At 41.8% G+C, this 25736-nt stretch overlaps 1 protein-coding gene across 12 annotated transcripts in view; it reads left to right on the forward strand.

The window, feature by feature from the left end:
- Window positions 1-25736, forward strand: part of SEPTIN11 (septin 11) — a 153156-nt gene that overhangs the window by 45265 nt on the left and 82155 nt on the right. For all 12 annotated transcript variants that reach the window (XR_012493680.2, XR_012493681.2, XM_019720312.3 and 9 more), the window contains exons 3-7: window positions 7245-7440; window positions 13158-13344; window positions 16755-16916; window positions 21312-21408; window positions 22634-22802. Coding sequence is in view for 10 of the 12 variants with exons in the window: in XM_019720312.3 (XP_019575871.2) it covers window positions 7245-7440; window positions 13158-13344; window positions 16755-16916; window positions 21312-21408; window positions 22634-22802 (811 nt within the window). In the remaining 2 variants the exon portion in view is untranslated. The remainder of the gene's footprint in view (window positions 1-7244; window positions 7441-13157; window positions 13345-16754; window positions 16917-21311; window positions 21409-22633; window positions 22803-25736) is intronic.

The following is a 25736-nucleotide window of genomic DNA, read 5'->3' on the forward strand; positions in this document are numbered from 1 at the left end:
TCCCAGCCCTGTCTCTAAAATCAGCTTCAAGAATACGTGCTAGAGTTATGTCCTGGCCCCTGTAAGTAGGGGAAAGCTTTCCAGGGGGACTGGGCTCCTGGACCAGGGGTGTGCTGTGCAGTGGGGTATGTTGGCTGACCCCTTGTATTAAATAGCACAATTATGATGCTAGTTGTAATTCCTCACAAGCCACATCCATGCTGCCCTGTTGGATTTTAACAGCTACTATTCTGACTCTCCTGGGTAGGTGATGAGACGTATGGTTCTTAGGTTTTTATTCTGGTTCCATTCTTAAACATTTAAAGTCATTTTTTCAAACTGACGAAAATAATACATATTTATTGTTTATAAAAGGTATCCCCTCCCTTTTCCTATTTCACCCTCATTTCCATTCCACAGAAATAACACTGCAGAAGCCTTCTAGAAACTGTCTGTGTCTTTCTGTATCCGGAAATTATTTTTGGTGGCTTAAAACAACACCAGTTTATTGCCTTGCAGTCCTGTAGAAGTGTGTCTCACTGGGCAAAAATTAAGGCATCCACAGAGCTGTGTTCCTTTCCAGAACCTCTAGCGGAATCTGTTTCCTTGCCTTTTCTAGCTGCTAGAGGCTACCTGCCTTCCTTGGCTCTTGGATTCTTTCCTCCATCTTCCAAGCCAGCAACACTATCTGTCTCTGACTGTTCTTGTATTAGGAAATTTTCCACAGAGAATTGGTGAAATCAAGTTTCAACTCCATTAAGACTCTTTCTCAAGCCCCCAATGCACTAAAAAATAACTATACTGAATCGTGTAATTAAGAGCAGCTGACCCTAGGAATGCAAAGAGTGTCTTCAGGGCTCTGTCTCTGCTTCTTCATCCTGCTTGCTTCTGTTTGGCTTCATGTTCAGGCTTTTTCTTCACAGAAGCAGTGCTGTCAGCTTAGCAATCCCAAAGGAAAGAAGAAGCCATTCCTGACAAGTCTCATTGAATAGTCACAGGATGTCTCTGGTTGACCAGGCCTAAGTCATATGCCCACTCAGGGTGGGAGATTCCTTATAAGAAAGAAGACTTGATCAGAAAGGAGACTGGACATGGGAGAAGCACACACTGGATAGACCATAGCAGCTCTCTCACAGTTATATAAGTATTTTTTTGTTTTCAGTGTATCAAGCCAACAGGTTCTTTTCCATAACTCTTTGGAACTCTGTGGTTGGAGCCAGCATTAGCTCTTTGGGAGATGGGTATCAGCATTAAGTATTATGCATACTTATCCTTAGATGGTAGAACACATCAAATCTTTTTACCATAAATATTTTACAGCAAAATATGTGTATAAGAAAACAACTCTCACTGTCAATTATTGGTCCATCTATTTCTAAACCAAGAGTCTATGAAAAAGCGTTCTAGTTGATCAAAACATTTTGACAGCCACTTCGAGGAGTAGGTGTCATATTTAGCTTAAAACTATCCATGGTACTTGCTTTTCTCTTTGTCATCCTACTGTCTATTTGTAGTTTTTTGCACAGTATGTATATGTGTGGTGTTTATAGCATCATTAATATATTTTCATGTGATAAACATGGGAGGGAATTGAGGATTAAAAACTGTTATGATCCTAGTAAGGAAGCAGATGATGTTTATCAAAAAGGTCTTAGAATTATAATTTCCGTTTGTGGCTAGACACATAGATTGCAAAGAGAGGGTACAAACCAGGGCAGAAACTAATCCTGGCATGAGCTTAGTCTAGTTTTAGAGGCACTGCAGTAAATGTCTGGTATTAGAACCCATCTCTGTTGAGTCTTGGAAAGAAATGAAATAAAGAGTGAGACAGTAGTGTTCACTTAACCCGGAAGAGAATTCTTGATGCTAAATCGGGTACCAGAACACCCAGGAGTTTATAGTTCCCCCATTCTCCATCTTGTTTACAACACGCTAAATCACCCCATAGCTGCACTTTAGTTTAAATAAAGCCTTTTCTGTCTTGCTCATGCTGTATTTCTCCAGAGAATCTAAATTAGTATTCAGCCTTTCTTCGCAATTTTAAATTTAAATATCTTTTACATCCATTTCCCAAAATGACACTAGCTCTGCAAGAAACTTCAGCACTGATACAGCTGTACGTTGGTGCTTTGTGCACATACAAAGATGGATAAAATACTGCAACACCCCTGCTTTTGAAGAGGAACCTGTTCAATAGTAGTGTTACAGTACATTAATAATACATTTTGAAAAACAGACATTTTAAAAATAACTCAGCCATAATTGTTTTGAGGAGATGACAGAAGAGGAGCAGAAGACAGACAAGTGTAAAAATCATTTCAGCCAAGCCTGTCATGTCAATAGAGACTGTAGGATTTTACAGTCAAATCTTAAACATTTTTATCCCATCTTACTTTTCCAGGAAAGGATATAAAGGGTTTACAAGGTGAAATGAATGAGTAAAGAAATAAAGATAAAATTAACCCCCGAAAATAAAGTGAACCCAGGGAAAGAGTCAGATCTCAGTGCCATCAGGCAGGCCTGCCTGTAGCAATCAGTTCTATCAGGAATACATTGGTCTTTCAGCCAGGAGCTGGCGGGAATCCATTCATTCAATAGATATTTACTGAGCACATATTACACGCCAATTACAAGTTAAAAGTTTAATAATGACAGATTTACAGTATCTATAAAGTAGAAACAAAATAGTTGCTCCAGATGAAACACAGTTTCACCTAGACTTTCTCCCATGATTTTCCGAGATGAGATAAGGGTGAATGTCCCCACATCTAGGTCGAGGTTCCTGAGCACTTTCTAAGTCAGCGCAATCAATCCATGCGATACCAGGTGTCATGTGCTGTTCTTTGAAGTCCTTCACGCAGGCCGCTGGGGTTCGCCCAAAGCGTGTTTCATCACAGGCAATTCTCTGAGGAGTTAAAACAACACAGCTTAGGCACATAGCTCTGTGGTTCTCTGGCTCCTTCCAAGAATAAAATCTCGAGTATTTAGAGGAGGGAGGCAGACGTTCCTACACAGTTACTTGGGTAATCATTCAACTAGTCAGTCTTAGAAATCAGAGTAAAAGATGCTGAATTATAGATCAGCTATTTGAGCAATCTACAGTTACCTTCTGATTAATAATACAGTTCCTGTTTGCTTGTTGGTTTAATGTCCAACTTAGAGCTTGCAGATTAAATAAGCCTGAGAATAGAATGGAAGAGGTAGGACTGCTTTCCGGTGTGATGTGGGTGTCATGGTCACCAGCGCTGGCAGGAGCAGGACAAACAGAAGCCACAGACCATGCTTCAAGAGCAATTCTCTAATGATTCAAACAACCAAGGGTTAGGCAGGTGAATTTATAATAGAATAAACAACAAACTGAAAAATCCACCGAAGTGGCAAATCTCAGTATAAATGATCATCAGGATCATTTTCCTTCTCAATTAACTTTTAATAAATGCCTACTCTGCATCCGGCACTCTGTGAGGGCATTCTGAAAGGCTTCAGAATTAGTGGTAATCGTTCATTTTCTCAAAATATTGTTATAGTTGTTTAGTTGGAATTGGAACCTATGCCTGGTAGGCTTTCAGTTACTCGGTTAGAAAGCAGCCCTTTTATTCTTATGGGTCCTCAAAAGTATAGAAAATATCCTTCTTTCTGGGGCTAAACAGAGGCCTCAAAAACTAATGCATCAAAAAACTCCCCTAGTTCTAGCATGACTTTTATTCCAAAAGCTGTTATTTTTACTGAACTGCTTTTGGTGAATCACACTGCTGCTAGAGTAGCTGTGTCTAATTATGTCTCTTAAAAGCACAGAGTATAGAAAAGGAAAGTAAAGAACTCCAAAATTTAGAGGAACAGTGGTTTTTCCTACCCATTGATTAACCCTGTGCTATAAGTAGGGCCTGGAATGCTAATTGTTCATAATTTCCACCTTAATGTAAATGATAATTAAAATTACCTTTCCTTTAAAAAAACAAAAAACAAAAAACATGGTGTTCCTGATTCACATGTGCTTAACTAATTCTCAACCTAGCAAAATGAGATGGTAATTTCAGTCCAATACAGGTAACCTGGAATTCTTGCCAGGGACATTGACGTCTTTATTGCTGTTTTGGGGGGCAACGATGAAAACTGAATGGATACAGAGAGACCTTTATAAGGTAATTCTGCTGTCATTCTTTGTCCATGGTCTGAAAATACATAAATCCTGAAAAGAAGTCTGCTGCACTTGAGAAAGTTACATATGTAGCAGGTACTTAAAATGCCTGGAGTACTTACAGAATTGAATTGCCTACCAGAGTCTAAGTATCTTGAGAACCCTGTTTTGTTTCTATATCCATTACATAGTAACTTTGTTTTGTTTAAAGTGTTTCTATATCCATTACATAGTAACTTTGTTTTGTTTAAAGCTTTTTTTATGTGAGCTTGTTGAGCTCTATTATGTTAGGAAGCAAAGACTAGTTTAGATTACTTTTATTGATGGGCCTTTTTCTTGTAATTTTCAGGAAGGTAAGGAAGATAGGAAATAGTCTCAACTGCTACACGGCCAGACTTCATGGAAATCTGGAATGACGTTCAGTGTATTACAGAAGTTCAAGCTGTGTCTGTTGTCTGTTTTTGTTCATCATTTTATCCCCAGCACCTGTGCTTGTCACATAAGAAATACTCAAGTATTATTAGTGAATGAATTTCAAATAGTAAGCTGTACTGTATGTCTGTTCTGTTTGTACTGTATTCCCTGCTAATGGTCTGTCAAAAACATGTCTTCGATTTACCTAAAGCCTTTGCTGCCTCATAGCTTCTGCTTATTCCCTTCTCTCTGTATATCTTTTTTTTTTCCATGCCATCACCTTGTGTGCAGACTGTATGCCTCTTTATTGAAACTCCTGAAGAGAGAAGTTCTGATTGGATACATAGGTCACTGTCCAGTATGGAGCACTTTTTCTGAGCATAGTAATCAGGCTTCTATGGGTACCTTTGTCAGAGGTCATCCCTGGTCAAGTTACCTGTGGTCATTAGCAAGGTCACAGGTATAAAGTATGGTCTTGCTCTTAAGAGGAGTGTGGTTATGTCAGGAGCTTAAAATAACATCCCCATAATAATAAGTTAGAGTCTGATTGGTCATGTTCTAGGTCAGATTCTAGGTTATGGGAGAATACCACAGCAGGCTAGTTCACTGTTGTATTCCCAGAACTTGGCACCGAGTTTGGTACATACCCTGTTTCCCCGAAAATAAGACCTAGCCAGACAATCAGTTCTAACGCATCTTTGGGAGCAAAAATTAATATAAGACCTGGTATTATATTATATTATATTATATTATATTATATTATATTATATTATATTATATTATATTATATTATAAAGACTATTTACTATAACATAAGACCGGGTCTAATATGATTTTACCATAATATAAGACTTATTTTACTATAAGACCGGGTTTAATATTAATTATTGCTCCAAAAGATGCATTAGAGCTGATTGTCTGGGTAGGCCTTATTTTTGGGGGGGACACAGTAGTAGACACTTGAAAAATACTGGCTGAATGAAGGCTGATGAAAGGAAATTCTTTGATCTTAGAAGTATCAGGGGCCCAATGGGAAAGGTTAAAGAGTAAGGCAAACATACTTGAACAACTCTTATCCTCTGAGTGAATCATTGTAAAGCATGTAAGGCTTCTGATTAGAGAAAGCTCAACTCCAAAAAGACTCCATCCTACTTCACTTTTGCACTATGTCGAAAAGCAATGAGTAATACAGACCTAATTAGTAAGTGGATTTTGTCATTACAGAGGGAGAGTTGCCCTAAGGCTACAAATCCCAGAGCTGTTTTTCCCCCCATGGAATTGTCACCATCCTAAAAGTCATTATACCAATTCTCTAGAAGAGAAACTGTTCCTGGGATTTGTTAAAAGGGCTGTAACATATTGGTATGTTTAAATTAGCTGGAAATCTATTTGGGAAATTTTCCAGATTAAAAAAGAAAAAAAGACATTCCTATGGATGATCTTTGATTTCTACTCCCCTCTTTTCACCATCACACATTCAATCACTACCACTACCACCACCAGTGACAAGGCTGGGTTCTTTCTCATTAGCAACTATTTTTGATTCAATATAAGAATTACAATTAAAGAGAGTTTTGCTTGGTCTTATGAAGGTCTGGCTAAAGTTCTTGGTGGCTCCATATTTGGGTCTTACCATTTGATTCAGATAGTGATACCAGGTACCTGCTACTCTGCTGTGCACTAATTAGGGCCTCAGTAAACATTTATTGACTTGAATCATCAATGTGAATTAATAAGTGTTGCAGGTCATGTAACATGATTCAGTTGCATTGTCATGGACATCACCCTGAAACTGGGAAAACCAACAAATGTTTGCCATCTTGACTCCAGACGAATAGGGAAAGAAAATGGGGATAATATGGAAGATTTGCACACATTCGTAACTATAACTAAATGGAAAATGTTAGGCAGTTGGTTTTTTTTCTGTAATAGTCAAGTCAGGATGCTTTGTTGGTTGAGTGTAGGTGTTAGAATCACACAAACTTGGGTTGGAACCTTCGGTCTGCCTCTTAACAGTATGACTTTAGCCAAGTCACTTAACCTTATCTAAGCCTCAGTGCACCACCTGTAAAATGGAGGAAACAGGAGCCCCTGTTCGTTTCTTGGAGGTGAGGAATAGGGTTGAAAAGAGATGATGCACTGGAAGCTCTTGCCCCCGGGCCGGGCGCATGATAAGCGCTCAGTAACATCAGCGGGGTTTGTTATTATTGCTATTACTGTCAAGAGTGTTGTTTTGAAAAATGTAATTCTTTTTGACAACGTTAGATTATATCAGATAATTCAGTATAAATGGAATAAGTCTTTCTTTTTTTCCTAGTAATAGAAACTTAGTAATATACTTTAAGTAATGTAGTTTCATACACCAACAATTAGGAGAGGAAGAGATACACTTTGTTTTTGTAATGTACACACTGACCCTAGGCAAGCTTACACGTTCTGTTTCTCTCACCAGAGGGAAAGAAGAGTATCTTGATCTGTAAGTTCAAGATCTATTCTGCAAAATAGTTTCTGAAATCCATTAAGACACTTATAGGAAGGTATTCGATAGATCACACATAGAAAAAAATTGACTCGTTCTCTTTTTGTGGAGGGACTTCTGGTGATGACTTTTTAAACAATTCTACAAAGGTGATTATGCAAAGCTCCTGACGAAGGGCTCTGATAACTAAGAGGCATTGACACGTTCTCTGATTTCTCTCTTGTGGTCATGTAGGTGAGACGGGCATCGGCAAATCTACGTTAATGGACACTTTATTCAACACCAAATTTGAAAGTGACCCAGCTACTCATAATGAACCAGGTGTCCGGTTAAAAGCCAGAAGTTATGAGCTTCAGGAAAGCAATGTCCGGCTGAAGCTCACCATTGTGGACACTGTGGGATTTGGAGATCAGATCAATAAAGATGACAGGTATATCTTGGGATTCTGAGGGGATGTAAATGGATGAAGAGCTAGCAGGACTCATCCCCAGGAAATTCAAAGACTACGTGTTCACTGGTGATGGGGCGTGGTCCAACTCTATCGCCTAAATGATAAGACATTCTTGTTCTCTGAGAAATCTTCTTCAGGTCAGAATCAGCTAGTGGAATTGATTCCAGCTAATGTAAGCAGAAAAGGAATTTGTTACGAGGAATAAGCTCACGGATGGCATTTTTCCAGGATGGCCATGGAACCAGGTTCGGGGCTTTCCCATCAGGAAAATCAATCTAGAGAAACATCCTCTACCCCCTACCCCCATACTGCACAGTTAGCAGAAACCCCTGCCACCAACCACCTCATGTAGTTGGTACCTGTGACCCTGGGGCAGGTCTCTATCTAGAACGTCCACCAGCTCTGTCCCAGGTAACTGAATGCCTTCACCATGGCTTGTGAGAAGAGCCCTTTTCCTTGTGTGGCTTCTGCCTTGTGTTGCTCCTAAAACCCCAAAGTGAAGAAAACATTGTTATGAAAGATCTGTTGGAAAAATATTAGCTAATTTCTGGCTATTTTAAATATTACATTCATTCTTAAAAGAAGTTTGATAAAGTGAAAATAAAACTATCGCAGGCCCACCCAAAGATGATTTCCGAACGGGGCTTCCAGATATGTTTTTGAGCTGTGACAGCAGTATGGGAATAAAACACCAAGTCAATAAATTATGGTGTTTGCTCAGGGTTCAGAAATGCCGTTAGTACCAGGGTTTTTTGTTTGTGTTTTCATTTGCCTCAAAACTGTGTATATTATATGCATGTGTTTTATAAAGAGGAGCTTGAACTATTTTTATCTAGAAATGTGTGTTGCCTGTATATATATTTTAACCCTCTGATACATATGAGCACCATAGTGATGACAGAGAAATACTTAATTCATTATGTAGCTGAGCACTGAGCTCTGTTTTAGCTATAGAGCAATTTAAATGCTCTTTAATAAACATTGTCCTCTAATAACAGGAGCAATTGTTAGATCTAGTGAGAAAGATTTTATTTTGCATCTGGTCAAAATGCACTATCTGTACATTGTGTTGGGGTGGGGGACAGCTGAGCTCACACCCTGCAGCTGAGCAGTTGCTCTTAATTTCTGACCTCAATGCCAAGGAATGATGGAGAGGCTGTTTGCAATGCCAAGTAGAGTGGATGAAGAGAAAGCCCTGGTGATAAGAAAAAGTGCACAGGTGCATTGTGGGATACTGGAGAGAGCTGGGGGCTCCATCACTGATTATAGTACACACTCAGGGCAAGACGTGGCTCCATCTCTCTGACCTGCACAGGTTTCTCCCTGGGGTTATAGAAAGTCATGCTTAGATATTCCATGATTGGAGGGCAGCACCTGGACCTTTTAGGGTCTCTTCCTTCAGAAATGAGAACTGTCTTCCAGCATCTTGCCTCTCAGATTCCATGTGCTGTTCCAGCCCAGAGTCGTTGCCTGAGCACTGCCGCTGACTTCTTGCCTCTCCCCTAAACGGGACTTCCCTCAGGCTGGTGGGTTTGCACTTGCCAGCACTGAACAAAGTGGCTAGTACAATGCTGAGCCTCCTCTTTGCAGCTGGAGGCTTCTTTAAGAAGTTATCTGACTCATTTGGGTCAGATAATAGTTTCCAAGGAGATTTAGAAGAGAGGAAGTGTGATACTAACCTAACCTAGATACCAAATTTTTTTTTCTTCTGAAATTTCTTGACAGCTGTTGTTGCATAAGCTCTTTAAATGGCATTTAGAACTCTGTGCCCCAGAAGGTCTGAGTGACACTGTTGATTATAAACCCAAATGACTATTGTTTAAAATAGTTATTCAGATAGGCCCTGCATCCATCAAGAAATTGCAAGTGGGCTATGCATTTTTGCATCGGTCTGTAACCATATGGGAAGAGAGGGATGTGCCGTTTCTCTAAACCCATGATTATTTTACTACTTTGGGGATTAGGCAAGCCTTTCTGCCATCGATGCAAGGCTTTAAGAATGTCCCAGTTTGTTTATGTAGGCTTCGGACATGTCAGCATTCCTACATCATTATCTGCCTGGGACCAGGCTAGCTAGAAGGAGGCAGGAAGAGAGATCTAGTAAGGTTTCCTGTTATGGTTAATAGCATGATTAACTCTTTGTGGTTTAAGGACTTCCTTGTTTAGTTGTCTGTACTCTTCGGTGAAGAAAGAAAGGGGTCTGAAGAAGGGAAACTCAGTTTTACTGTAGAACTGGAAATTGAAGAATTAGTTAGCCCTACACTTGGGAGGTGGGAGTTAGACTGTCAATGGCATATCATTAATTAACCTGATCATCAGCCCTGAGAAGCACAGATGATTGAAATCCACTGAGAGAGAATCCTCCAACTCACCAAATCTTCACCAAAGTTATAAAAATGGAATTGAAGTGGACTGTTTTGTCTTTAAATTATAAGGTTTTTTTTTCCACATTTTCCGGTAGAGATAGTTGAGGCATAAGAAAAATTGACTTTGGCTAACAGCAGTATAGAGAAGAATGCGTGGTAGGCATCTAGTCATATATAAAATGGAGAGTCAGTCCCTGAATGATGGCATTGGCTATTTTGCAAAAATAATCAGTGGGTAGCTTGGGTAGATAGAAAACATTGTATAAAACATTTTTTGCATCAGTTTTAGGGTCAACCTTTGTCATTTTATTGTTGTTTTAATGGCTGGAGGTAAATGAAAAAAATGAGTTGTGGGTAAAAGGGAATATCCCCATGCCTTAAAAGGAAATTGTGCGAAAATGTAAGGGCTAGATATGATTCACACACACCCCCCATTTATGTGGCTACAATCCAGAGAAGTTTGAATTGGCTAAATAGAATATAAATAGGTGTCCTTTTCTTTAAGACTGGAAACTAGCAAAAGACAAAACAGGGATTAAGCTTCCTTGTCTTTATGCCTGTGCATGTAGATAACAAGAAGTGGAAAGGAGTAGGAGTGAGGGACAGAGAATTGGTTTGAAAGATTGTGAAAGGGAGGACAAAGCCCTTGCGTGGCTTGTTATGCATCAAAAGGAAACTATTTCATCAACTTAATTCAATCTTCCACAGGCGATAGTGACTTTGGTGAAGAGTTCTCCTGGCATACAGTTTTTAATCGGTTTATAATAATACACAAAATGGATGGGACTTCATGTGTGAGAGGTAGGAGGGGAAGGAGATTTCTGGGTTGAATCCCAGGTTTCTGTCTTGGCCAGCGGTGTGGATGGAGGTGCCATTCGCCGTGCTGAGGAATATGGGAATATATGGGTTTGGGGGCAAGATGGAGAGTTTGATTTTGGACATACTTAGTTAGAAGAGCGAATGGCAATACCTGGTGAGCAGTTGGAAGGAGGAATCGGAAGCTCAGGTGAAGGCAGCAGAGACATGTGAGTCATCAGGTAGATGGCAAGTGAAACAGGAATGAATGTGGTTTTCTTTTCAGGGAGACCACATACAGGGCAAAGAATGAGATCCAAAGACTGGCCAGGACTCCGTAACAGGAAGGCAGGAGGCCTGAGATGTAAGAGGAGAGCGGTAGACTTCTTTGGATACATTGAACCCAGGGCCGAAAGCATTCCTCACCGGAGAAGGAGCGATGTCCTACCTCTTACAATCTTGGAGGGTCAGAATCCAAACCAGAGGCTGAAAGGGAAATTAATAGAAAGCGGAACATGCTTGGAGGAGGTGCTGAGAAGTTAAACATCAGGAACTAGGGAGAAAGGAATAACTGCTTGTGAGCTGCTTTTCCTCTCCTTGGGGCTCAGAGGGTTCTCGGGGAGGACGCTGATTCCCAAAACACATGCTTCGGTGTCAGGAGAGGGAAGGATCAGGCCCTGCACTGACAGGGCCTAGTGGCTTCGTGGGGGGGGATCTGGTCCTCTTCCCCGCCTGGCGTGAGCTCAGGAGCAGGACAGTGGCCCTGGAATTGGGTGAGGGTGAAATTCCCTGTTTTGTTGTTTTCTTCCTGTCTTTTAAAAAAGTCAGGATTGCTTATCTCTTATTTGTTGTTTATTATATATTACTTTTATCTTCTAGGCCTTTACATATATTAGCTCACTTATTTGTCACAATAGCTCTCTGATATCGGTACTATTTTTGTTCTTGATTTACCTATGAGGAAACTGAGACACAGAGAGGTTTAGTAACTTGTCCGAAGTCACACATCTAGCAAGTTGTAGAGCTAGATTTTGGTCTTAGGAGGTCTAGCTTGAATCTATGCTTCTAACCCATGTCCTATATAACTATCCTATAATAATAATAATGATTGTTACTATTGTTATGTAATACCTGCCTATATTTTTAAATGGGAAAACAGAGAAGAATCTTACCACTTTCTCATCCTTTTCATTGGAATTTTGCTTGTCATGATTTAGAACTTTATTATTGCTGAAGTACATTGTACTTTTTCTTTAAACCTTTAGAGATTTTGTCTGCTTTAAGTGAACCAATGGTGTGTCATAAATTACCAAGGGAAAATATCAAAAAGCTTTTATCTGATGACTTCGGTTTTAGTCATAAATTTTTCTCTTTTTTATTGCTTTATTTTTATTTTGTTTTTTGTTTGTTTTTTCTCTTACAGTGTCAGCTGTCATCCTCCTTATGAAAGATTTGTAGTTCCCTTTCAAAGATTTTAGTTCATTTTATGGGCCTGGGAGTTGAATATTGGAAGGTTTTTGTTTTTCTTAAAGCTGAAATCATTCCTCAGCACGGTAGTAAGTTTGGGGAGAATTAGCCCATTGTATTTCTAATAGACCATTCTCATTGCTGCTGACACTAACTTCTCCTGAGCTGTCCCCTTGGAGACCTGTAAGAGTTCATGTCTTTTCCACACTGACCTCATCTACTTAATCTCCAGAGAACATATGGTTTATTGAATATGTGTTCCCAATACGCTACTAATGATTGTGCTTAGGGTCAGTTAATAGAATTATGCATAATTATCCAAAACAGATTTGAACTATGATTTAATGAGAAGAGAGGATTATAAAGTTTACCTTCAAATCATAACATTTTGGAGTTGGAAAGAATCTTGAAGCTCCTAACGGTCCAGGCACTTTAGTTTATAGCTGAAGTTATGGGATGTACTCAGGGCACGGAGAACCCCTAACACTCTGGAGGAATGGGGCAAAGGGCACAGAAAGAGCTCCCAGTAGGATGTGCTGCTATACCCTGAAATCACACACCAGTTTTATTCTGTGCACCAGTGCCAATCAGGTGGCAGAAGCTGTCAAAATCGGTTTGTTGGGATAGATTTTGAGGCTCAGCTTTGGCCCACTAGGAAAGAGTCATTTGAGAATATCCTCATGGGTGCCATGGGGCAGGGCCAGCATGCTCCACATGTTTCTATTCTCCGTGTTGAAGGAAGAATGGTAGCCAGGAGAAGAGCGGGGAGAAGACTGCCTGGGTAGAGGGGCTAAATGAGCTGAGGACTGGAGGCAGAGCTTGTTGTGTGTGGTGGGGCGGAAAGCGAGGGTGAGCCAGGGGCGTGGGACAGTGGAGCCTGGGGACGTGTTCTGGGACCTGAAGACGGAAGGCCTGGGATGCCAAGGAGCTTGGGCTTTGGCTTTTAGAGGAGAGGGAACGAATGAATCTTCTTGGAGGATGGTACCATGCTGAACTGAGAAAGAGGTTTGAGACTAGGAACACGCTGATTTGAAAATGTGTTTCAGAGAACGTTCTTCCGCATTCTAGCTATAAGCCGATAGTGGAATATATCGATGCCCAGTTTGAGGCCTACTTGCAAGAGGAATTAAAGATCAAACGTTCTCTCTTCAACTACCACGACACCAGGATCCACGCATGCCTCTACTTCATTGCACCTACTGGACATTCACTGAAGTCCCTGGACCTGGTCACCATGAAAAAGCTGGACAGTAAGGTACTCACTGTCACTCTGGTTACCCTCCACTCTCCTTTTAGAGCCTCTTTATCCAAAGGCCCCAATTTAGTCTCTGCTTTCAGTGTAATTCGGTGGTGTTTTGTTTTAAAGAGTATTTTTTAGAGCAGTATTAGATTCACAGCAAAATTAAGAGGAAGGTACCGAGAGTTCCCATGTATCCCCTGCCCTCACTCATGTGTAGCCTTCCCAGTTACCACCATCCCCACCGGAGTAGTATGTTTGTTAGAACTAATGAGCCTACATTGACACATCGTTATCACCCAAAGTCAGTAGTTTACAGTAGGGCTCACTCTTGGTGTTGTACATTCTGTGGGTTTGAATCAAGTGTAATGACATGTATCCATCATAGTATCATGCAGAGTTTTTTCACTGCCCTAAAAATCCTCTCTGCTTTGCCTGTTCATCCCTCTATCCCTCCCTCCCCAACCCTGTAATTTGTGTTTTCTGGTTTACAGAACCATAGGGTTTTTAGCAATATGAGAAAAATGCTTCAAAACCTCTCTGGATGTTAGGAGAAAACGAAACAAAACAAACAAACCAAACCATGCAGCTTCGTTACATAGTATGTTTATTTCTTAAATTAGTATCAGTGTATGCTCTGATGAGGGTTAGGAATTATATAATGGAGACACCAGAACAGTCATAGGAAGGGTTAAATTTAGGGAGATTGAAACATAAATTCATGATTTGTTTATTTTCTTAAAAAGCTTTCTCTAAATCCTTTAAAAGGTTTGTCTTTAATTTGAAGTTTAGAATGAAAAAAAGTTAATTTTTTTTCTATGTGACAAGGATGGTCCAGCTTCTTAGATTTTACTATACCCATATGTTCAAAAGAAGTTAAAGTCTTAGTTTCAGTTTGACCTGTCCTCTGTTTCACCACATTGGAAGGAAGGGACTGATAAGTTTGATCACATTAGGTGATCTACTTTACAATTAATTTTATTTTCCAATTTGAGATAAATGGCAGACAATATGTTCTGAAATAGAGCAGCAGCAAATGGCAATGAGAACAACCACAACACGAAGCTATGGTATTTTCTCCTAGATTCTAACCTCCTCTTGACTTCAATAAAAAATCTTATACTTGGATGGCTTTGTTAGGTGTTATTTTTTGTCCACACACCACTGTATGAAAGATGCTTTCTCTCCAGAGAGACATAAAAGTGAGAGAACGCTGAGAAGCTCAGCCTGTCCCTAAGGCCTGTCTGATCCCGCACACAAAACACCTGCAGTGGGTGAAGCTGGGCCAGGCTCCTTGGGCTTCTAGCCCTGGTTTACAGAAAAATATTCTAACAGCCTGAAACGATTATTGCAGCTAGAATACTGTTGGGAGAATACATAGAAACCCTTCTTCATCTCACTTGTTTCAGCTGCAGTTAGCCATCAGCGGTGGGGGTGTCCTGGGCAGTGAGGCCCCTTCTCTGTGCTGTCATGTGCTGGAAAGCAGAGCTGGGGAAGGGTGAAGAGGGAGGTGGCGTCCTCACCGAGGCCAAGTGTACAGACCAAGGCAGGCTAACATCCATCATAGGATTCTGTTTAGTGCGGTTGATTGAAAAAGGAAAAGAAAATAAGGCCAAACAAACAGCTTTAAAAAAAAAAAAAAGTCACCGCAAAGCAGGTTAAACTGCTTTCAAAGAACTGGGCTTGTTGTAGTTAGTGTTAGGTAGCGTCTGAACACGGTTTTGTCAGGTTTGTTTATACAAGTACAGTGAAGAGTTAAGGCAAACATAATAATTTCAGAAAAGATTTGCAAGTACCTGCCACTGAGGAAACATAGACTTTAAATCTTAATTGCCTGGTTTGTCTCTGGCTCTGGTCAAATTGGCCAGGAAACGATGACCCCCTGCCATTTTGTCTATGTGAATATTAACTGAATACTAAATGTGTACGAAAGGTAGCCAATATGAACAACTGGGAAGTTTTCTGTTCCTCAGCCCCTGATCCAAACATTGCCCCCCACCGTCAGTGATGTGTTTTCAGTCTGTCGCTTGCTGAAGGAAACCCAAGCATGAGGAGATAGGAGTTGGTCAAGGAATAGATTTTTCTGTCAGGATGTCATCTCATTCTGGTTTATCAGGGATTTTTGATTTGGCTCTTGGGATAAAAGGAGAAGCAAAGGAATGCAGCTGTGACCTGGAAAACCTCCCTAAAAACTCCTCTTTGGCTAAGACTGCTTTCTCACTGAGTTGTTCCCTTTTCCCCTGAGCTGCGTAGAGAGCCTGGTCCCAGGTGTGGAATGTCATTAGCATCTTATTGAAACCTCTGTACCTACTAGGGAGTGGAAGAAAGTTGATCTTAAAAGTGAATTTTAGGGCGGCCGGTTAGCTCAGTTGGTTAGAGCACGGTGCTCTTAACAGCAAGGTTGCCGGTTCGATCCCCACATGGGCCACTGTGAGCTGCACCCTCCACAACTAGATTGAAACAACTACTTGACTTGGAGCTGATGGGTCCTGGAAAAACACACTTAAATAAAGTGTTGTTTTTTTTTTAAAAAAAGCAAGTCCCAAAGAAAGGGGATAGAAACGTCTTTTAAAAAACACACACACACACAAAAAAAAAACAACACAAAGAATTTTAAAAAATGTGTCCTGTGGACCATGCTGGCGGAAGCTGAGAGAAGAATGCCTGGCCTCAGGGTCGGGCTTGTGCTGGAGGACATCCTGGGCTCTTCTTCTGGGCTTTCTGCCATTGTTATCAAACTCTGAGGGCTCCCTGCTTTTTGTAACCGATGCTCTGAAAGTCAGCCTGGCCTTTGGCACTAGGTCTCGCTCTGGCATAAAGGAGTAATGTGATAGAAGCTGACTTTCAAAAGAGTTAGTTGGTGTGATTGTGAAGAATTAGAAAGTAGGTGAAACCATTTTTGTTTTGGTTAATACTTAGATTCTTCACTTCTTGCAGTTTTCAGGTTATCAGAAGAAAGAAAGGATGTCATCCTGTGTAGAGCTGAATATTCCTCTATTCCAACTGACAAAAACTTTGTTATTACAATGTTTGGCGCATGCAAAAATCAAGTTCCTAAATAGATGGGAGGGGCATAAAAGGAGTGGTTGGTTCTTCAACGAATACTCTTCTTTGTTATTGCTATTTGTCATGGAGTAGGCACTTCCTTTTACTCTGTGAAGAAAAATGAGGTAGCACAGGAGAGGAAATTACAAGTATGCTTTCAGTGCCAGATGGGAGGAAGTAAAAGTGTTCACAGATGGAACTAAAAGATTATCCCATGTCTTCTTAATTCTGCATCGAGGTAGAAAGTCCTGTTTTTAATATCATCTCAATTTTTAAGTGAAGTTTTACCATTTTTATTAGTCTGTTTGCTACCTTCTATTCATTTGTCTAATTATTTTTCTTAACGTTGGAATTGTGTAAAACTGCATGTGTTTGTTTTGTAGGTGAACATCATTCCAATAATTGCAAAAGCTGACACCATCGCCAAGAACGAGTTGCACAAATTCAAGAGTAAGATCATGAGTGAACTAGTCAGCAATGGAGTCCAGATATATCAGTTCCCCACAGATGAAGAAACAGTGGCAGAGATTAATGCAACAATGAGTGTAAGTCATCAAGTAAGAAAGGACCAATCAGTGATTTTCCTGAAAGCCTTTGTTAGGAGCAGCGTTGTAGAGCCGCTAGAACACTGGACGGGGAATCGGATGTCTTCAGTGGAGTCACTATTTGAAGTCTCTTAAGCACCCTGCTCCTTAGTTTTCCCATCTCTCAAATGGGAGCGTTAACTGAGATGATTTCCAACTTCCTTCCCACTCTAACAATGATGATTTCTATAGCAGACCTTGTGGGGAGGGAATGCCATCCCCGCACTTTTTCACATAAAGCAGCTTAATGGAATTAGGTCTCTGCTTCTGTCAGTGTTGGCAGAAATATGTCTACTGTCTCACTTTTGCTTAGGTGATTAGTTCCTGTCTTTCCCTTTTTTAAAATTTTTCTCACCCTTTACTAAATCATTAGGTAAATTGGCAGTTGAGTGTATAATTTCCAAGTCACAGGGAGGAACTGGTCAGGAGATAAATTGATTAAAACTTCAGCAGACCAAGCTGCCTGTGATAGAAGCCTCCATCCTGCCAGTTGATATCCGAATCGTCCCCGCCGCTCCTTTTTGTATCTCAGAGCCATGGCTCATCTCTGGGTCACAATCACTACATATCTTTTTTCATTTGGGAATGCATAACTTCTGTAAAAGCAGCATTCTTTGCCCATAGTTGATGCCCAATGACGGTTTTTTGGAATTCCTAAAATTGTAAGTTCAGCTTCAGTGAAATGTAATTAGAAGTTATTCAATAGCTTGACCTTACTGAATACATGCACAAAATTAATTCAGAAGTGTGCTAGTGGTAGCAGAAATCAGTCTAAATTTTTCAGTTTGTAGTAGGTTGAAGTATGTTCTACTTTTGTTAGAAGATCTGATCGTGAAAAGTTGTGTCTAATAAGCCATTGTTAAATGCACTGACACTTTAAAATTTAACAGCTTTCTTGGTACAGTTGATATACTGACAATTCAGTGGTTTCTAGTATATTCACAAAATTGCACAACCATTGTCACAATCAATTTTAGAACATTTTCATCATCCCCAAAAGAAACCATGTACCTGTTAGCTGTTAATTCTCAAATCATTCCAGCGATAGGCAGCCACTAATCTACTTTCTTGTTTGTAGATATGCCAGTTCTGGACATTTCATATAAAGGGAGTCATACTGAGGTTCATCCACAGAATGAAATGAATTGGTCAAAGCCATCTAGTTAATAGCAGCACTGACATTTCAACCCAGCCCACTGGTGCCCAGTCTTATGTTGTTTGCCATCTACATTTAGGAGATCAGAGTTACACCACAAAACTGCTTCTGGTTTTTTCAGTCCAGCCTCTGGACTTTGCTGTATAGGCTCTTTTCGTGTAGGGAGGATTTCTTCCTTAAATTAATCTCAAAATGAGTACGACTTTGAAAGCAAATGTAGCTTTCCCTCTCTCTAGGGCTGCTATTGTATGAATTTAAAATTTAGGGATCTCAATAATGCAGCGATAGTCCAGCTCCACTCTGCCCGGGTCTGGTCACACTCTGAGCTGTGTGACCCAGGCTGGCTGTCATCCTCCTGTGGCCGGGACAGTAAACTGGAAGAAACTGGAGAGCAGATTCTTCTTGGGAAACGCATGAGGAGGTGTGAAAGGTTGCCTTAAAGGAGAGTGACGGGACTTTTTCAAAAGACAGAATGACAACTAATGGGCAAAAGAGCAGTGAGGGGTTTGGCCCAGTACTTATAAACTTTGACCTCAGCTCCACCACAGCGCAACGAACCCCTTACTGAAGTAATGAAAGGTGGACAACAGATTCTGTTTCAGCTCACTTAAGCGAGATACCGTGGAGGGATTCCCTATCCAGGACTGAACTGGATAATATGTAAGGTTTCTTCTACTTCTATAATTATCTGGTTCTGGGTATTGAAGGCTTCATAATAATAGTAGCACCTCCCATTTTTGACATTTAATGGAGCATTTATTGTGCACCAGGCACGGTTTGAGGCTTTATACTTAATCTTCACAATTCTCCTATGGTGAAGTACTATTGTTTCTACCTCACATGTGCGGAAACTGCAGCCTGGCACCTACGTAAGGTTGCAGCTGTTGGTAGTGGAGGTAGGATTTGAACACAGGCCCCTGGCTCAGCCGACACTCTCCCTTTGTGCTCACTGCTCCCTAAGCAGAGCAGGGTGCTTATTCATCCCGTTGTCAAAGACTCAGGCTCAGATGACATTTGTTTATTCTGCTGTAGCACGGCAATTTGGGTGTCAGTGTGGGATTCAGGAAGCACCATGACTGAATATCGTCTAATTTTCTCTTTATGTCCCTTCCTATCCTTCTAAATCATTTTGCATCATCATGAAACTAAATTTGTGTTAACTTTCTTGGGAAGAAAATACCCATGAACCTTTGCTCTCTTTCTCTCTTTAACAGATTTATAAAACTGAAGATCTTTGACATTCCAAATTAATCTTGCTCTTTATCAAGAAATTTTCTTTGCAGACAGTTCCTGGTGATGAAATTCCATATGATATGTGGAAAACAGACTTCACTAGTGGTTGCTTTTGTTACCCAGTTTGCGAGGAGAAAGCAGGTTCCTTGGTCGTTACCCCAAAAGGTTGGCTGGAAGGGCCTGTTGCGCCTCAACTTCAGGAAACACATTTCAGTTCTAGGCTTAGAGTTTGAGAAAGAGATGTGCTTTCTATCCTTCCTGTGGAGTGTGAGACGAACTAGAAAATATAAATATCTTGAGTAACAGACAAAATACCACTTGATCAGCCTAGGCTAAGAGTTATGCCAAGGTCTCTGTGGGAGGGGATTTGGCTTCAAAACTTTCTCGTCTTTCTCGGCTTATCTGGAGTGGAAGAACACTGGATCAGGGAACCCTGAATATAATTCTCAGAGCAGCCATTTCAAATCTTCATATTCTTATATGTTATAGAAAAAAAGATAGAATTACTGATTCCCCCCAGAATGTAACCATAGCTACCAAATAAACCAACGGGGAACAGTCAGTTGTCTTAAACACCATCTCTGCTTGAGATAAGTCTGGGTGCAAGGCTTGGGCTTGGGCCAGTGATATGGGCTACAGTGTATTTCTGCAATGATCAACTGTCTAAAGCAGTTGAATAGAAATATAATATGAATTTCATAAGTAATTTAAAATTTTCTAGTAGCCACATTTAAAAAAGTGAAAAGAAACGTGAAATTAATTTTAAGAACTTATTTGGCCCAATATAGCCAATATATTAGCATCATAACATAATCAATATAAAATTTGTTAATGAGATATTTTCATGATAAGTCTTTGAAATCCAAAGTATATTTATAACTATAGCACATCCCAACTTGGATGCATACCAGTTACTCTTAACATACTTGAAAGTCTTTCAATATAAAATAAGTACCAAAAAGATAATTTTACTTTTGCATCTACATTGACAAAACTGGTTCTCCTCTTTTTAGAAGATCTGAGCTTGAGCAAAGTGAAATTCAGTTTCTTGATCCCACAAGCCCCACTTCAAGTTCTCTAGAGACATATGTCTTAGTGGCTATTGTATTTGCATCCAAAGCTTAGTGTGTAGTTGCAAAAACCCATACACTTTCCCCTGGAGTGTAACTCATACCAAATACTCAGAATTTGGTTGTGGGAGGGATAGAATACATGAAGCCCACCCCCACTGGACTGCCGAGACGCCTCCCTCTTCTACCATTGCTGTTTTTCTTGCCACTCAGTAGAGGCCCGCAGAAGTAGGGGAAGTATAGAGGCAGGTAGAGAACCAGTCTTTGCCAGAGCTGGGGAAGATAACTACAGCAGGTCTTCAAATGATTTCGTTTTGTTCAATGTTGTTTCCTTATAACGTTGATTGGTGTCTGGCTGGGGTCACTGTCTGTGTGGAGTTTACATGTTCTCCCCATGTCCCCCGTGGGTTTTCTCTAGGGACTCTGTCCGGTTTCCTCTCATATCCCAAAGATGTGCCTGTGAGGTGAATTGGCATGTCTGATTGTCTTAGTCTGAGTGTGGGTGTGATGTGCCCTGCGATGGAAGGGTGTCCTGTCCAAGGTGGGGTCCACCTGGCGCTCTGAGCTGCGGGGAGGGGCTCTGGCCACCCTCGACCATGAGCTGGAATCAGTGGGTTAGAAAGTAATGATCTGACTTGTATTAATCTTTCTTAAATGTATGTATAGCTCTCATGTATTTCCATGTTTAATATTAGAAGTGTTTAGGGTCTTGAGAAGTTTGGTGATGTTTTTGTGACCAGAAATAAGCCATAGGAACTTAACTCTTGGTTATATCGATTAGACTATAATTAAATGATTTCATTCTATAGTCGTTTCACTTCACATTGCAGTTTCCAAGAACCTGTCATCAACGTTAAGTGAGGACTTATTGTACTCTCTGCCCTTGTTACTTGGCAGGTCCATCTGCCATTTGCAGTGGTCGGCAGCACTGAAGAGGTGAAGATTGGCAACAAGATGGCCAAGGCCAGGCAGTACCCCTGGGGTGTGGTGCAGGGTATGTGTGCATCTTGGGGAAGGGATTGGATCTTCGCCTTGAACCCCCGTGGTGACCAACCATGTTTCCTCCCTCTGCACCATGTTTGGGAGTCCGCAGTCGGGGGCGGGCGTGTGGAAGGGAGCAGCGGGGCTGTAGCTCTGACAGTCGTGGATGTGGGGCAGAAACGGTGAGCAGGTAGGTAGGCAACAGAGAGAAGTGGCTGCAAAGCCCTAGTGGCAGCGAGACAGCCTCTCCAGAATGTTGGCTTGTGCGGGTAATTCAGTCTAAATTCCTGATAGAAAAGAGTTCTTCCCTACGAGTCTGAACCTGTTTCATCAGCAAAATCTAAGAAAGCTGAAAAGAGTTTCTTGGAAACAAGAGGATGCGTTTCTTCATTATCTCTTGAAAATTTGTTTTCCAATTAAATGTTACCTCAGTTAATATCTGAGAATTATGAGGATATGTGACCTGTACTTAGCACTGTGGGACGTGACCACAGTCGCTGACCTGAGAGGCTTTCCCTGTACCACTTTGACTCTATTACCTGCCCTCACGTGTTCTGAAGGCGGGTGTCCAATGCTATGGAGTAAGTAGGATGGGTCCAGAAAATTCCTTCATTGGTTTGAGATACATCCGGCCTCCTTTTCCTTTGCTCTGAATAAAGGCAATCAATCTGTGAAAAGTGAGAAGGAACGGTACCGTTGAGATGCCTAGGAAAACTATCATTATTATGAATCTTACCCATTTCTCTACAACAAGATGTTCTTTATCGTGGCGTTGACAAAATCGAAGGCGGTGGGATAACTCACATAAAAACTGCCTTGTACAGCTCCAGACAGCAGAAGCAGGCCTGGCTTTGGAGCCGGATGTCACTGTGTTGGAATGTAGCCTCTGCTCCCTGTATGGGCAAAGCCATGATTCTGCATGTACAGAGCCGGAGTCACGATGCCTGCTCGGCAGAATTACCATGAAGGCTGAAGACAGTGTTTGGAAGCTCCTCCCATAGTCCCCTGCGCTGAGCAGGCCATAGGCAGTTGTCAGCATCATGGGCAGTGGTGTCAGAAATCTTGTCTTCATTAGGCAAGCAAAGTAAATCCAGTAAAGGGCGTTCAGATGGCATTCAGATTTCAGGAGTGATGGTGACAACATCTTGGAAACATCACTTCAGATTTTCAGGGACATGATTGCTGTTAGCCCTCCTCCCACTCCCCCCACCCCCAACTGCCCACCTCATCTCTTGCAGTTGAGAATGAAAACCACTGTGATTTTGTGAAACTTCGGGAGATGCTGATTCGTGTGAACATGGAAGATTTGCGAGAGCAGACTCACACCCGCCATTACGAATTGTATCGGCGCTGTAAGCTCGAGGAGATGGGGTTCAAGGACACTGACCCTGACAGCAAGCCCTTCAGGTATGAAGCCACCTAGCAATCAGGTGTTCCCCAGACAGCGGCGAGGGTGGTGTGTTGGCGCATCACAGAAATAAATGCCTGTTGGATTGCGGTGTCGGGAAGGGGGAGGCTGCTGCTGGGGGACCGGTAGTAGCATAGACGCGATAACCACTTTGTTTGCCTTATCTCGACTGACCAGTGTAGTTGATGTCATTATCATCATCCTCATTTCACAGATGAGGAAACTAATGCACTGAAAGTGCAAACAACCTGCCTAAGGTCCTACAAGTAGGAAGCGATGGGGGTGTTTGGAACCCCCTCAGAGGCACAGAGCCTGGTCCAGGCATTTACAAAGGTGTGGCTGCTCCTTATACTTTGTCTCATTCATTTTTGCCAAACAGGTTTGACTTCCCAAGGCTCTTGCTTTTTGAAGCGCTCTTACTGGCTTTCAGTGGTGCAGTACCATTCTAACAATGACTGAGTAGGAAAGGGGATAACTTACATAAACTTTTTAATGGATTTCCCCAGATCATTGATGAATAGAGATGAAGAGGCAAAATGTGAAGGGGAAAATATCAAAATTAATGTAGAATTAATGACCTGGGAAAGGCCCAGGCCCTCAGAGCCAGTGGTGGGGAAGGGTCGGCGAGGGCAGGGTACTTGACCTGTGAGCCAGAAGTGGCAGGTGAGGCTGCCAGGCCAGCCTCGCCGCCTCCAGGTACAAGAGAGGATCGCTTTGTCCAGACAGCCCTTGCAGTTTCTTAATACAGATGTGAGGTGTGTCTGGGCTCGGTGCCTCTATTGACTAGAGGCCACGGGTCCTTGGAAGATCCTGTTTTCCTCTTTTGTGGCTAGCCCTCTAACTCACTGAGGTGTGGGAGCTGCCAGGTAATAACGCCTGAGGCAACCTGTGCGTGATGCAGCAGACTCTGACCCTTGGATCTGAGCTGCCATTGGCGTGGGAGGGGGTTTATTTTCTTAGAATTGCTTTAGAGATAGTTTGGTATAAAGTCTGGGCTGGTTTCCTGGTTACAGTGCTACTGGGGAGTGCTGTGAGCATGTGTGAGAACATTGGTGAGCACAAGTGGAGAACCTAACAGAAGGCTTCTAACTCAGAAGTTAACTTCTAGCCAAGTTCGCATCATTTAGCCCTGCCCTGGGGGCTTGTAAAACTGGCCCTCTTCATCCACATGAAATGCCGCTTTCTGAGGCAAGGCAGGGATGCCTGTTTGTGCACACAGGTTTAACCAACTGAACCTTGAAATGCGTTGACCGAAAAATAGTCCCTACAAAATCAGGCCTACTCTGTGGTTATTAAACCTGATAAAAATAGTTTTTTGCGTGGGAGAGACTATCTTTATTTTTCTCTTAGAGTTTTTTTTTTTTTCTTTCTTTCATGCATAGAGATGGAACAAAAACACTACAGTAAAATCGAACTCACTTGGGCCTCTCCCTCATTCAGCTCAGACCGTGTTGAAGTGTACTGGGCAAGAGTCAGCGGTCTGGGCTCAGGCGTGGCGCTGCCATTACTCAACTCCTCAGCCTTCCTGGGCCTCAGTTTCTTCATCTGTAAAACGAGGAGCAGGGCTAGGTCAGGGGACAGTCAGATCTAACACAAGGACTTTTTGTTTAATGGGCCAGATAGTAACCCAGCCAGAGTGCATGCCTTCCTTGGACCCATTCCCTCACTTTGCCCCCTTCTGGCTGGTCTTTGGGGTAGAAGAGGGGAGGGATGTTGGGCGTGAGTGGGCACTGGTCTTGGCCCTGCTTGTCTCCTCAGACACCGTTGCCCTTTGCCCAACAGTCCCTATCTGGACCTCTCCTTCATCTCAGAATACCACCTTCTAGACTCTACCTGTGAGATGACAGAAAGCGCAGTTACCACTATTCTCGCAAGATCACACAGTTTTCAGGCCCATGAGGCTCATGTGTTTTTAGGAGCGTGTAGGCTTCACTCGGGTCACCAGCCATGCAGGGCATGGCAGGGCAGTGAGAAGAGCTCCCATCTGAGCTAGATGGCCTGGGTCCAAATCCCAGTTCTTTCACATCTTCATTATGTGAACCGAGCAGATTACTAAGCACCTCTGTGTCCAAATTTCTCCATCTGTAAAGTGGGAGGTGATGCTAATACCTACCTTATCAGGTTGTTGTAAGAATTAATGAATTCTCACCCATAAATTGCTCCATAAAGCCTGGTGTTATACTCTGGTGTGCCCTCCACTGGTTGGTTCCAGGAGGTTGTAGCAGAGAGAATTATGCTGCGTGAATTACCAGAATGAAGGGTGGACTAGACTCGTTTCCCTTCCCTTGACTTCCATGAGCAACACCTGCCTCTACTAAGGAGGCTGTTCAGAGAAAATAAGAGATGATATCCTTAGTTTCAAACCGGACTAAAGCCTCATGAAAAACTGCATTTCTCACTTAGAAAAGGTTGTTAATAACTACAATTAAAAATTAAGTTGGAAAAATGAAAAGTAGCAAAAGACAGCATCACTTTAGGTGTCTATGGGTGGACAGTACGGAGTCCGTTCCTTCTGGACTGCTGTTCACCGACTGGAAGCATTAGCGAGGGTTTCTGGTGTCCCGTTTACAATCTGATTGGCAGCGGTGCCCGGGGAATATGGTGCTGTGACTGCTGGGTGGTTCTGAGTCATTTCTAAGGAACTTACTGTAGTTGTGACTCCTTGGAATAAGGTTTTATTATTTCTTTCCTATACGTCACTTATCATTTCCAGTGTGAGAGTTCAAAAGCTGGTTCACATCCTAGGACACAGTGATCTAATAAGGAGTATTAGTTGAGCCCCTTTTCCTGTTCTGGCCCAGGGTGTCAAACTGCTACCAGACTCCTGGCTGACGCCGCCTGGCCAGTGGCAACGCTGGTCCTCAGTCTTTCTCTAGGACGTGGGCTTTCCAACTTTGGGCTGCAACCTTCACCATAAAGTATGTTCTACGTCA

This window comes from Rhinolophus sinicus, chromosome 1 (genome assembly GCF_057876585.1).
Source record: "Rhinolophus sinicus isolate RSI-liver-muscle chromosome 1, RSI-T2T, whole genome shotgun sequence".
Taxonomy (NCBI): domain Eukaryota; kingdom Metazoa; phylum Chordata; class Mammalia; order Chiroptera; family Rhinolophidae; genus Rhinolophus; species Rhinolophus sinicus.